The 14474-nt window shown below is 39.3% G+C and overlaps 1 protein-coding gene across 1 annotated transcript; it reads right to left on the minus strand.

Annotated features, from left to right (window-relative positions):
• Positions 1–12073: 12073 nt before the first annotated feature.
• On the minus strand, positions 12074–14210 carry LOC107802365 (UDP-glycosyltransferase 74G1-like). The gene is made up of 2 exons (XM_016625845.2): positions 13470–14210; positions 12074–13041 (listed from the first exon to the last, which is right to left on the minus strand). Exons 1-2 carry the CDS (start codon positions 14103–14105, stop codon positions 12307–12309), a joined length of 1371 nt encoding a protein of 456 aa, XP_016481331.1. The 5' UTR covers positions 14106–14210; the 3' UTR covers positions 12074–12306.
• Positions 14211–14474: the final 264 nt, after the last annotated feature.

The following is a 14474-nucleotide window of genomic DNA, read 5'->3' on the forward strand; positions in this document are numbered from 1 at the left end:
ATGAGTATTCTGAAGGCAGTGACAACAGTACTGGTGGAGAGGCGTGTGGAGATGACCTAGGCAGTCAAATAGATGACGTTGCTGGGTTAGGTGGCGAGTAGTTGTTTTCTTTCTTTTTGCTTATAGGTTTTGTACATATTTTTACGAGCGTCTATTCTAGCCTTTGTAAAGAATATATTTTATGGAATGCCATTTTCGCTGCTCGTACCTGACTCTTTTCCTTCTGTTCGGGCTTGTATGCCTCTTTCTTTCGTTTTGCCGTTTGGTCGCTTTAGTCGTAAAAACCTGGTTTTTGCATGTTGAACGAGATCGAAATAGAACTCAGTTTTGGTCACGGCCGGTAAGTACTAATTCAAACAAGATCGAATGTAACCTATACTTAGTTAATTCGAACAAGGTCGAGTGTGAGTTAATTTGAGTGAGATCGAATGTAACTTTTATTTAATTGTGGCCAGGGGTCGAGCGTGTGTTGATTTGAACGAGGTCGAATATAACCCGTACTTAGTTAATTCGAGCAAGGTCGAATGTGAGTTAATTCAAGCAAGGTCGAATGTAACTTGCTTAATTGTGGCCGGGGGCCGAGCGGGTGTTGATTCGAACAAGGTCGAGTGTAACCCATACTTAGTTAATTCAAGCAAGGTCGAATGTGAGTTAATTCGAGCAAGGTCAAATGTAACCTACTTAATTGTGGCCGGGGGCCGAGCGGGTGTTGATTTAAACGAGGTCGAATGTAACTCGTACTTATTTAATTCGAGCAAGGTCGAACGTAACTTACTTATTAGTAGTCGGGGGCCGAACGGGCGTTGATTTGAACGAGGTCGAATGTAACCCGTACTTAATTGTGGCCGGGGGCCGAGTAGATATTTAGGCAATGTTGCTCTGGCGAAAGTATGGGCGGACTTCATACATTTGTGTTTTGCTCATACTTGGAGAAATTTACATGTTTTTTGGGTTGGCATTCCAGTCCCAGTCTATCTGGTCCCTTCATTGGGCGACCTGGAGACGTGTTGAGAGGTTGGGAAATGAACTGACCATCCGGTGCCTTCTTCCATTCGTATTTCAACTTGAAGTGTCCCCCTTGTCGCCTCGCTAAAAACCTTCTTGAGAAAACCCAACTGGGACAAAACTCAAGTGAGGGAAAAAAGAGTACGACTTGGAGAACGCTTTTTCTTAAAAGTTGAAGTACTTGAGGTGTGTGATGTTCCAGCTGTTTGGTAGTAGTTTTCCTTTCATTGTTTCTAGTTGGAAAGACCCTTTGTTTGCTGTTGCCGTGATTTTGTATGGACCATCCCAATTTGTTCCCAGTTTACCTTCCCGCGGGTTTTTATTTGCTTGTGTTTTGGCTGTGAGCACGTAGTCCCTAACTTTTAGTGGTTTGATCTTGGACGTTTTGTAATAATAGCATTCTGCCTGTTATTTTTCGGCGATCATCCTTATGTAGGACATATCTCTCCTTTCTTCGGCTTCGTCGAGCTCTTGCCTTCTACTTTCATCGTTCCTCGGCCCACTCTCATGGGAATATCTCAAACTGGGCTCTCCGACTTCGACTGGTAATACAGCATCAGTCCCACAGACTAATGAGTAGGGCGTCTCTTATGTGCTCGTCTTCGGCATTGTACGGTAGGCCCAAAACACTTCTGGTAATAACTCCGGCCATAGTCCCTTGGCGTCCTCAAGCTTTTTTTTCATAATGTTCAATATTGATTTATTGAAAGATTCCGCTTGCCCGTTTCCCGCGGGGTGGTACGGTGTTGAGAGTATTCTTTTGATATGCCACTTCTCAAATAATTTGGTGACCTTTTCTCCAATAAATTGGGTCCGTTGTCGCAACTGATCTCTTTGGGGAGGCCGAAACGGCATACGATGTTTTTCCATATGAAGGCGATCACTTCTTGTTCGCGTATCTGGGTGAATGCTCCTGCTTCTACCCATTTAGAAAAATAGTCAGTTTAAACCAAAAGAAATCGTATGTTACCTCGTCCCGCAGGGAGGGGCCGACGATGTCCATTCCCCACTTGATGAACGGCCAAGGGGAAGTAACGGGGTGGAGGTGCTCGCCCGCTTAATGGATCATTGGGGCATATTTTTGGCATTGCTCGCATTCTTTCACGAAGTCTGCGGCCTCTTTTTTCATAGTGGGCCAGTAGTAACCTGCCCGAATGAGACATCTGACCAGAGCTCGACTGCCAGAATGAGCTTCGCAATGGCCTTCGTTGACTTCTTCTAGGACGCGCCGCGTTTGATTCGGGCCTAAGAATTTTGCCAAGGGGGCGCCATATGTCCTCTTGTATAGGTCATAATGAATGATGTTATATCTGGCTGCTTGCATCTGAAGCTTCTTGTCTTCCTTTTTATCATCTGGGAGTACGCCATCATGCAAGTATGTAACAATACGGTTGCGCCAGTCCCAAGTTAGATTTATGGTCCTTACCTCGATTTGATCTATTGATGAGTGCAAGAGGGTGACCACGTTTCTTTCTTCGGTTATGCCTTTTGTGGTTGCTGCTAATTTGGCGATGTCGTCTGCTTCGATGTTTTATGCTCGAGGTATATGGTCGAGCTGGCATTCGTCGAACTCGGGCAGTAGTTTGCAGATCTCGGCCTAGTATTTTTCTAACCTTTTCTCTTTGATCTGGAAAGTCCCTGTGACTTGGTTGACGATGAGTTGAGAGTCACAGCATAGTATGACCCGTCTCGCCCCGTACTTGACTGCTAGCCTTAATCCTGCAATCACGGCCTCATACTCCTCGTTGTTAGTCATGTCAGGGCACCTTATGGACTGGTAAATCACTTCGCTTGTTGGGACTTCGAATACAAGTCCCAGTCTGGACCCTGACGAATTAGAAGCGTCATCGGTGTACAAAATCCATAGATCTTGTGTTTGTGGAGGAGCGTGTGCCGCTTCTTTTTCGACTTCGGTTATTATTTTTGCGCTGAAGTCGGCGAGGACTTGTGATTTTATCGTCGTTCATGGTTGATATGTGATATCATGCTCGCTTAATTCTATGGAACATTTGGCTAACCTAGCCGATAGCTCGAGCTTATACAAAATACTTCTCAAGGGGAAAGTTATGACTATCGAGATGGGGTGGCACTGGAAGTAGGGTCTAAGCTTTCGTGAAGCTACAACCAAGGCTAGGGCCAATTTTTCGAGGTGGGGGTACCTTGTCTCGAAGTCGACTAAGGTTTTGGTAATGTAATAGATGGGAGATTGCGTACCTTTATCTTCTCGGACCAAGACTGCACTCACCGCCACTTCAGAAACGGCGAGGTAGACGAGGAGGCGCTCCCCAGGCTCCACTTTGGAAAGCAATGGCGGTGATGACAGGTAAGCCCTTAATCCTTCAGGGCTTGGGCGTACTCGGAGGTCCACTGGAGGCCGTTGTCCTTTCTGAGTACACCGAAAACCTTGTGGCATCTATCGGATGATCGCAAAATGAATCTTGAAAGGGCGGCGATACGGCCAGTCAGCCTCTGAACCTGTGTTTTGGTGGTTAAGTGCTCTGGTATTCCTTCTATGGTTTTGATTTGGTCGGGGTTGACCTCGATACCTCGTTGTGATACTAGGAAACCCAAGAATTTTCCTGAGGTCACGCCGAATGCACACTTTTCAGGATTTAATTTCATTCTGTATCGCCTGAGTATATCAAAGGCTTCTGTCAAGTGGCCAATGTGATCTTCTTTCCTTTTGGACTTGACCAACATATCGTCTATGTATACTTCCACAGTCTTTGCGAGTTGATCTTTGAACATTTTGGTCACCAACCTTTGGTATGTCGCCCCTTCGTTTTTCAGTCCGAAAGGCATAACTCTGTAGTAGTACGTTCCTTGATGGGTGATGAAGGTGGTCTTCTCCTGATCCTCCTCTTCCATGAGGATCTGATTGTAGCCTGAGTAGGCGTCTAAGAAGCTTAGCAATTCATGCTCGTCCTTTGCGTTAATGAGTTGGTCGATATGAGGAAACGAGAATGAATATTTGGGGCATGCTTTATTTAAATCTGTCAATTCTACGCACATTCGCCACTTCCCATTTTTTCTTTTTCACCATGACCACATTGGCGACCCATTGGGGGTATTTTGACTCCCTAATGGAACCATTTTCCAATAATTTTCGACCTCTTCGCAGATTGCATCGTTTATTGTGGAATTGAACTTCCGCCTAACCTGCCTCACCGGGGGGTGGAATGGGTCGACGTTCAACTTGTGTGTGGCGATCTCCTTCGGGATACCTAGCATGTCTACATGGGAAAAAGCAAACAAGTCTGCGTTAGCAGTTAAGAATTGACGGAATTTACCTAGTTCTTGAAGCTTGCAACCGATGTAGGCTTTCTTGATGTGGTCATTATCATCAAGTTGAACGGGGTCGAGGTCTTCTATGGTTGATTTTGCGGCGTCTACTATTTCGGGATCTCTGATGACGTCCTCTCTTTCGTCACAGCTCGACCTCGACCCTGTTAATTGCGATGCCTCTTTTGCTTTGCCCTTTATTTGTTGGTGGTCGTACAATCCAGGGCGATGCGGTAGCATTCTCTAGATGTGCGTTGTTCTCCTCGTATACTGAATATTCCCCATGGGGTTGGCAATTTGATAACTTGGTACAAGCTGGAGGGGATGGCCCTCATGGCGTGTATCCAGGGTCGGCCTATTATGGCGTTGTATGTCGTATCCTGGTCCATGATGTGGAATGTAGTTTCCAGAGTGATGCCGCCGGCTAGGACGGGGAGTGTGATTTCTCTAGACGTTCGTTCAACTTCATTGTTAAAACCTGTTAGCGTGATGCAGCGCGCCACTATCTTATCCTCTACTTTCATTTGTGTCTTACATCTGTATCTAATATTCGTAAAGTGATAACAAGGGCATCATTGTGAGGGAAAACCAAACCGTGGGTATCTGACTTATCGAAGATGATACTTTCTTCGAGTTAGTCATACCGTTCATGAGTGATCGACCGTTTGAGCTTGTGGGTTGTGGTGAACTTTACGTTATTGATCGAAGCATCGTAATCGCCCCCGATGATCATTTGAATGGTGCGAGTCGGTGAGGGTGGTTTCAGCGGTCCCTAGTGTTGTTCACGTCCTCGGGCAAAGTTGGTCCTTCCTCGGTCTCTCAACAATTCTTTGAGGTATCCTTGGTGAAGCATGTTTACGACCTCCTGCCTTAGGGTGAAACAATCCTCAGTTTTGTGACCTCTCTCTTGGTGGAACTCGCAGAGGGCGTTTGACTTTCTGGTGCTTGGGTCTGACCTCATCTTTTGTGGCTATTTTACATTTGGTCCGAGCTTCTCCAATGCGTAGACTATTTCTAAGGGTGACAAACAAAAATTGTGAGCGGATAATAAATGGGGCATACCTCTTTTGTTTCGGTGAGTCCATGTCCTTGGTATAGATGGGCCCTCTTCGTGGCGGAAGGAGGGCATGATGGCGCTTCTGATATATGGCTGATGCCTTTCTCGGTTGGGTCGTGGAGCTGTAAGATCCCTCCTAGCATCATTTCTTCGATCCTTCCTGGATTCGGCCTGTACCGAGGTCAACCGATTAATTGGCCCATTCAGATCATCTTCGTCTTCACGGACCTCGGCACAATAGGCGTTATGTATTTCATCCCAAGTTGTTGGAGGATATTTCATAAGCCGACTTAATAATTTTCTGGTCGCCCTTGATCCATTCCTGTTCAGCCCGTTTTGGAAAGCTGCTACAGCCATTCCTTCCGATACATTCGGTAAGGTCATCTTTACTCGGTTGAATCAAGCGAGGAAGTCCCTCAATCCTTATTCGGGCAATTGTTTGATGGCAAATATATCGTTCACTCTTGCCTCCGCCTTTTTGGCCCCAGCATGGGCCGTTACGAACTTGTCGGCCATCTCTTCGAACGTTTCGATGGAACGTGCGGGCAGTTGTGAATACCAAGTTAATGCTCCTCCGGTGAGGGTCTCGCCGAACGTTTTCAACAAGATGAAGGATACTTGTTCTTTGGCGAGATCATTGCCTTTTACCGCAGTGACATAGTAGGTCACATGATCTTCGGGGTCGGTCGTACCATCATATATTTTCAGATAAGGCGGCATCTTGAAGGTCTTGGGTATGGCATGCGGGTCGGCTTCATCACTATAAGGTTGCTCAACGAACCGACCAACATCTCTTTTTGGCAAGAGTTTTGGGGCACCCGGTATTTTGTCGACTCTTTCTTGGTGCTCTCTCATTTGGTCCCGAAGCATTTTGTTCTCATTTTCCATTTCTTCCATCTTCCTCAGAATGGCTGTGAGTCGGGGTATGCAAACCGAACCAAAAAAATGTACCAAACCGAAAAGTCAAACCAAACTAATTAAAAAATCCGATTTAGTTTGGTATTGAGCAAAAAAAAACTAAACCAACCCGACATATAAATATATAATTTTTATATATACTTTTAAGATTTTATATAGAATTTTCTTTAAAAAATGTCTAAAAATATTTGGGATTCTCTTGCGGGATATAAATTTTAATAGAATATGAAGTGCTCCATATTTATTGACCTTAAATAATGGGTTGTATGATCACTTTCTTATCAAGTGTTACTGAAATACGTCTATCTCTTTGTTCTTCCATATTCATATCATATGTTAAGATCTATTAAATTCTTATATCTTTTTCGAATGTGAAGTGATTATTAATATTCAGGTATCATATTGATTTTTATGTTTAATTACTAAATTCGGTTAAACTGAAAGTGTACATCAACGAAAAATTATTATCAGACGACTAAAAAAATAACTATTATGTATTACTAATAGAATTCTCCTATAAGAATATTTTAATCGATAATATATTTATTATTTTTTTATATTTTTACTAAATATATATTTACTTATCAAATATTTAACAAATTAAAATTGAAATAATATTTAATGAACAAAAAATCTGAAAATCCGAAAAACCCGACAAAACCGAACCAATCCAAACGATATAGTTGGTTTGGTTTGGTTTTGATAAAAACCGAACCAACCCGGTCCATGTACACCCCTAGCTGTGAGGGTGTCGTCACCTGCATTATTAACATTATGAGTGATACGTGATACTGGAGGGAGAGGGTCATGTTGATCGGCCGTTATCGGTATAATGCTAGTCCTTGCGTTTTCTCTAGCTGCTTCCTGGGCGGGCTTGTCGAGGATGCTGGTTAGCGTGTTTGTTAGCCAAGCCTCAAGTAGTTTTTTCACTGTTGGTGGCGCCTCTTCTGTCGTGGACATGGAAGCTTCTTTACCGCGAGATGTTGTGATACTGCCGTGAGGGAGGGGCGACCCACCTCGGCTGGGGGAGGCGTTGGGCGTTATATCCTCGCCTTCTGTTTCAGAAACCTCATTGATGGTGTTCAAGAGGTTGGTGGTGAGATCGGCCACTGCCTTCATTCTTTCTTCTCCATTACCTGCCATGTCAGATCCTTGTGTACAAGGAAATAGGAGTTTTGCTCTTCTTCTTTTTTTTTGTAAACTGTGCTAGTTATAGATCTAGAAGAAACTAAAAATTTAACTAGAAAATCCCCACAGACGGTGCCAAATTGTTTGACCAAAATGTGCAAATCTTCGGTTAAACTAATTAATTTTATGTAATGAGGGATTAAACCTAGTTGATAATAATATCCCTGAATTTATAACTAGCTAACACAAATAACGCAGGATAGTGTTGGTGGGGGATTAAATGCAGTGTGCATTTAATATTTCAAGAGAAGTAATGATGGAAGAATATCAAGCAATAAATAACAATAAATGGCATTAACGTAAATAAGGAGAATAATTCACCCAATATTGAATGAGGTGGATGATTCTTCTTTCTGATAGTGATGAGTGATAGACAAATCCTAGAATATTAGAACTATTCTCGGATTTGATGGAAAAGTCAAGAATAATGGATGGTAGAATCTTCTTAGAAAGATAGTGTTTGTATCTTTTCTAGAGAGAGTCTTCTTCTCAAAAAGTCCTCTTATCCCCAAATACATGCCCTTTCCCCTTATCTTTTTTTCTATTTATCTGGGACATATCCTAGTCAACCCTAAAAGTACTTATACAGAGAATATTCAATGAAATATTCTCTTAAATATCCTATTACAAAAATTAGCCGTTAATACCATCCTTAATACTTGACCTTGACCGTTATTGACCGTCTCTTTTTTTTCCCTGTCTACTAGTCAATCTTGACCACATCACTTTTCATAATACCACTCTATGCTAAATCTCATTTAAGCAGATTTTGACCTATATAGAGGGTCCATCAACTCTATCAAGACGTACACCTTCCTAACCTAGTAAAAGAAGAAAAGGCAGCTACGTAATGAAAGTAGATTGAAAAAAGAAGCCAGATCAAGAACTCATATTTGGGCTCTGCTTTAGAACTCTAGAATCATCATATTTTCTCTCCTCTGATTTCACGATGATATATCTGGGTATACGCGCGAATAGGCTAAGGAACTTTTAAAGTAGACTAATTTTCTTATTGGGTTGATTAGGGCGAGTATAAAGGTCATGGTTTAAATGAGCTTTATTATTAGAAAATAGAGTTTTAATATGATATGACATTTCAAATGGTGGTTATTTTCTAAGTCAAAAGACAATAGTTTATTGTCCTAAAAGAAATAAAAATAACTTTGATAGAATATTTTCACACGACCATACAAGGAATTTACTCTTCCAATATTCAAGGTATAATATTCTCAAAAGATGCTGAAACAATATATATATATATATATATATATATATATATATATATATATAGTAAAGGCGGAAAGAGCTTTATCAACGCGCCCTGGTCTAACAATGGAAGACGACTTTTTTTTCTTTGTGAGGAAAATGCTTTGTAAATTTCTTACTAGTTATATTTGGAATTTGGATATGAAAATATAGTTAAGCCTTGGTACCTCTCAAATCTGAAACGAAAAATTGGCGACTCTTTGACGTGTCAACGTGATGGGTTCTCTTAAAAATTACTCCCTCCGTTATGAACCTATTTTTTTTTTTATTTGTTCCAAAAAAAATGATTTATTTCTAAATTTATAAATAATTTAGCTTAAACTTACAATTTTACCCTTAATGAGAAGCTTTTGTAACCACACAAATACTCTGGGTCCCTTTTTAATTTATTTAGGATTACAAATTTTAAAAGTCTTCATTTTTTTTTAAATTTCGTATTCAATCAAACGTGTTCACATAAATTGAAACAGAGGGAGTACTAATTAAAACATATTTGGCCGAGATTATAATTTCTATAACTTGCTAAACTTTATAATAATTGTTGTAAAAGGACCTCTTCCAACTCTCTCTTTTCGTTCTTATCTTTCTCTTCCTCTGTTTCGTTGCTTCAAAATTGGAGTCAATCAATGCTGATCCTTCCAAAAACTCTGTCATCTCATATTATTAAGATAAATTTCGTCTACTTTTTCTATTTTCACTTGTTTACAACTATTAGACTAGGGTTTAGGCTTACGAATAATGCATTGGAAGATGAAGATGGATTTCAAAGTATTTGTTATCGTTGTTGTGGGTTTCCAATAAGTTATTAGTATTGTCCTGTTGTTATTGTGGCTTTTTCTTTGGGGCCAATATACTATTAGGCTCGGGACCTAGTGCTAATTTTATTAATAAAAAAACACAAAAGAAAAAGTACAAGTAGGGGGAGGGGAAGGGTAAAAGACAGTAGTGTAGTATCCAAATGCCTTGGCTTGACTATCATCATTAAGCACCATTCTGCACTCGCCATGTAAAATGATCTCAAAGCTAACTCGGGTAACTCCCTAAGGCAAAGTGGATAAACATAGCTACTATGCTAGACCTTACCTTACAATTCCTACTGAGGCATGAACAATCTTAATTACTAGCAAATATGTAACAAATAGTAAGAACTAAAAAGAATCAAATATTCGATCATCACAAAGTTTATAACGCACTTTGTGATGATATTACATATGATGATGTTAAGATAATGATAAAATAAAACAAGGAAGAATGTAGAATCAAACCCCTTCTTCTTTGGGTTTGTGAAATCTTCAAGGAGATGTAGCCCAATACTAGTCTGAATCTTCACCTTGTCTTTTTACTCCAATCTCTCTAAGATGTCTTGATACTTTATCCTTTTTTCTTCGACCTATTGGACCTTTTTGAGGTGGTAGAAGCCGCTACCTTTTGCTTTGCAACTCTCGTTGGAAGCTGCTGAAAAGCAACCTCCTCAGTCACCTTACCATCCCAACTATGATGCCATTCATGTGTCTTCTTTTTATTTTGTTGTATCCTCTTCTTTGTTGCCTAGGTGAGAGACCTTCATCCCTAGCCACATTAGCAAAACATTCATCCAACACGCAATCCTCATCCTCCTCATCAAATATGTCAATGCCCTTATAACCACCAAAAGCTTCAGTTGGACTAGGTCCTGCACTAAAGCCCCTAGCTCATGTCTCTTGGATACTATTCCGCTAGGCTTGGAGGTAATGGCTAAGCTCTTTTTATTGTTATCAAGAGCATTCAATGTGTCCATATCATGAGAGACAAGAGTATGAAGGATGTCTCTATTTGCCAATTTAACTTTTGTAGCACTTAAATTCGAACTCTTCAAAGCATCCGAGAGTGTCCTATCTTGAGTTAAAATTTGCATTGCCTTACATGAAGGCACAAATGCAGGTGCGTGAGGATTCAACTTGCTCCTAGGAGAAGAAGTAACTTGCTCTTCTTCATCAACCAAATCAGCGCATATAGGAGCACTTGTAGCACCTTTTTGCTCCTTTGAAATAATCATATCATTTGTGGAGTTAGCTTGAGAGATTGAAGGCATACCTTTATTCACATTTTGATCATTTCTGGTAGATAGTAAGAGCTGCCTAAATTCACTTTGATAATCACCAAACGACTTCAAAGATTATGAAGGAGCATCATGAACCGAGATGTTCAATGTGACCATAGGTGGCTTGACCTTTGGATTGGTATTTATCAACATGGGAGTGTGAATTTTATTTTTTTATAATTTTTGCTACTTCCGGATTGAAAATATGCATTCTAGGAGCAGCTGCATTACTATCTTTTCTAGCAATTTTCAAAAGAGAATCAAAGGTATTCAAACAAACAAGGTGCTTTGAGGTAGAAACTTGGACATTCACTGCCTGCTTCTGATTTGTCACCTTTGGAGAAACACTTATTGTTTTAGCTAAATCTGGATTAGCAATTACTAATATAGGTGTTTCCAAAGTGTTTTCTTGTCCATTTTTAGTCCAAAGAACAGAATTAGGACTTAAAGTATGTGAGAGCAAATGTCGAGCACCTGACTTGCCCCCACTTTGCTACGCATGCTAGGTCTAGATTTCTCTTGGGTAGCTTTATCAATTGCAACTGACTTACCTGCTTCCAAGGCAATGAACAATAGAGATTTCTTTGCAAATAACACAGGCTGAATTTGTTGCAATAACTTCAGCAATTGTTACAAAAAATTTAACAACTAAAAAGCTTGTTGCTACTAATTATCCAACAACTGCTGAATTTATCGCAGCAACTTCAGCAATTATTGTAATAATTTTAGTAGTTGTTGGATCGGCTGCAGTAGCTGTTTTATTATTTATGTGTTAGGAGTAAATTAATTTTATTGCATCATTGATGATTTTTGTTTATCTTGTGTGTCTAGAGAAAATGACTTCTCAGAAAAGTAAGGAAAGAAAACGAATTAATATGTACATCTTTTTCCGGCTATTGTGGAAAGAAGTAGCAAACAATTGAATGATAATGATACTCAGTAACATCGTGGCCTTTTTCTGATGATCAAGAATTACTTGCTAATCTTAATTAATTCATAAATATTAAATTAAAATTCACTAAATTTTAGTTAATTACATCCAAAAGTTCACGAAAGGTCAGATGACAAATAAATTAAAGCATTCAATCATCTAAGAAATAAGTTGGGAATAACCCATTGACCATCACACATTATCAATCCATATTATGTAACTCATAAACAACAGATATAACTTATATTCGTCTACAGTATATTGGAACTTCTGACATTAACTTATTATAGAATGTTGCTTATAATAATTCATATTACTAATTTTACTTATTATGGGTCATGGCATGTAAACCTTCAACATTATCTGATAGCATTAAAAAATTTTACACTATCAATATATAAAAGTTAAGCTCATAAAGAACAACATTACATATCATGTTGCTTTATCAGCCAAACTGCTTTAGCTTAGAAGAAGAAAACAAAAGATTCAGGTCAATCTTTGCTACTTCAACTTGGAAAAAAAAAAATCAAAATGTGAAATAGCTTCTTCTTTATTCATCTATATGTTGCTCTTAATTTCCTACTTATAGGAAATAGTCACCAACTTGGAGACAAATTCTTCAATATTTCTATCTGAACTTCCTCCTTCATCCACAGCTTTTCTAGCCAATTCCTTCCATTTCTTTGCATTTTCCGTAATAATTTTTCCTTTCTCTTCTTCCATCACTCTCCGTATACATTCTTCAATAACTTCTCTTCTAAGTATTCCTTTTTCATCTTGTTTTGCTCTTACTCCCATCCCCCAAACATCTTCGACAAGCTTTGCATTTGTTGGCTGATCTGACCATTGTGGCATTGCAACCATTGGTACGCCCAAACTAATTGCTTCCAAAGTTGAATTCCACCCACAGTGTGTGAGAAAACACCCTATTGATTTATGTTCCAAGACTTGTAATTGTAGACACCATGACACGACTAATCCTTTTTCACTTGCTAATTCCTCTAAAAAGTTGTTGGGAAGTTTGGATTCTTCAGTGGATCTAACAACCCACAAGAAGTTCTTGTTGCTACTTTTCAAACCCCATGCTAATTCTTCCATTTGCTCAGGTTCTAGTTTGGTTAAACTTCCAAATGATACATATACCACTGAGCTGATTGGTTGGTGATTTAACCAGTTTGGGCATTCATTTGTCATTGGCTTGAAGATACTAAGGCCATATTCTTTGTCATCTGGTAGCCTCTTGTCTAGGTATATTGATGGTATAGTTGGTCCAATTGTCTTGATTGGATAAAGCTTGGACATCCAATCAATTACCTACATGTCAACAAATTAGAAGGATGAGATTTCATGTGACAATTTAAATATTGTGTGTACCTTAGATGGTTAAAATATTAACTCCAATATGTATTATGTGGTTCTTTTTCTATGTTTTTTCCTACTACATAGTACCTCAAGAATGAATACTCTGTTACACTTGTAAAAACTGTGGATGAATAAATATCCTGTGGACAAGACCTGCTTTGGAAAAAGTTAATATTGTAGTAGTACTTTTTACCAAGTACTACTTGTGGTCCATATTACCATCTGTGTTTCTAAACATAAACTGCGCTTTATTTCTTTTAGAATTGGAGCAATAAGGCTGTTAAACTGGTATAGTGAATCAGAGTGTTGTATTTTTCTATGCAGCCAATTGGCAAAGTTCCAAATGGACTTAACAGAAAAAGAGAAGAATATTCTCTTACCTCTTTCTCCAATTCATAGAAGCTGTTGATTAGGACCCAATCTATGTTCTCAAGATTTGAGAATTGATTCACCAACATTTCAAGTGCTCTTGCTGATTCAGGAGTAGAAACAAAACTAGGTACATCTGAACTCTCAATTGTTACTAATCCAGGAATTGAGATTTCTTCATCAACTTCTGTAGGAGGAAGTTTTAGAACCCCATTATGTACATGGTAATAAATATTATCCACTGCACAAGATTGTGTGAAAAAAGCAGCACTAGCTAATCCATACTTCTTTGCCACTTCTACAGCCCAAGGAAGGAATGGATCATAAACTATGCAATTCACAGGATAACCACGAGTCGTTAACGTTTCAATAAGCTGAGACAGAGTGTTAGAGCCAACTTCTTTGAATCTTGTAATATAGGCCGCGAAGCTTTCTGCTTGGCCGATGCCTCCATCATCATAGCCATCGGAGATGGCCTCGATTGACACAGGAGTTGACAATTCTTGCATGGTTTTCAAGAAGAATTTTGTGGCTGCTATGGTGATTTTGACATTCTTGGATTGCAAACGTTTGGAGAATTGGAGCATAGGGTTGATATGACCTTGGATTGGATATGGCAAGATTAAGCAATGAGCATTGTGTGACATCTTTTTGCAACTTCTCAGTTGATATTAATGCCAAATTAAGAATGAGAGGATGGGAAAATCCTGTAGTGAAAATGAGGTTCTTATAGTTGGTCAAAAGAGTTTGAAGTGTTCAATTTTTTTGACATATTCATGCCTAAGTGTGTGTCTGGGCTTCTTATTTTGTCCCAATCAATAACGACTTTAAATTGCCAACATGTGCAGTGACATAAGCATTAAAAGAAAAGAAAGATGTAGTGTTATACGGCATAATTGGAATATGAGTACTATTTAATTAGGATTAGGTAATAATGTCAACAAATAACTTTGACCATTGTAAATAACATAAGGCGTATTGATTAGTCATATAGGCATCTACGTTTATTTTACTTG

The sequence above is a fragment of the Nicotiana tabacum genome, chromosome 15, assembly GCF_000715075.1.
Source record: "Nicotiana tabacum cultivar K326 chromosome 15, ASM71507v2, whole genome shotgun sequence".
In the NCBI taxonomy this organism is placed as follows: domain Eukaryota; kingdom Viridiplantae; phylum Streptophyta; class Magnoliopsida; order Solanales; family Solanaceae; genus Nicotiana; species Nicotiana tabacum.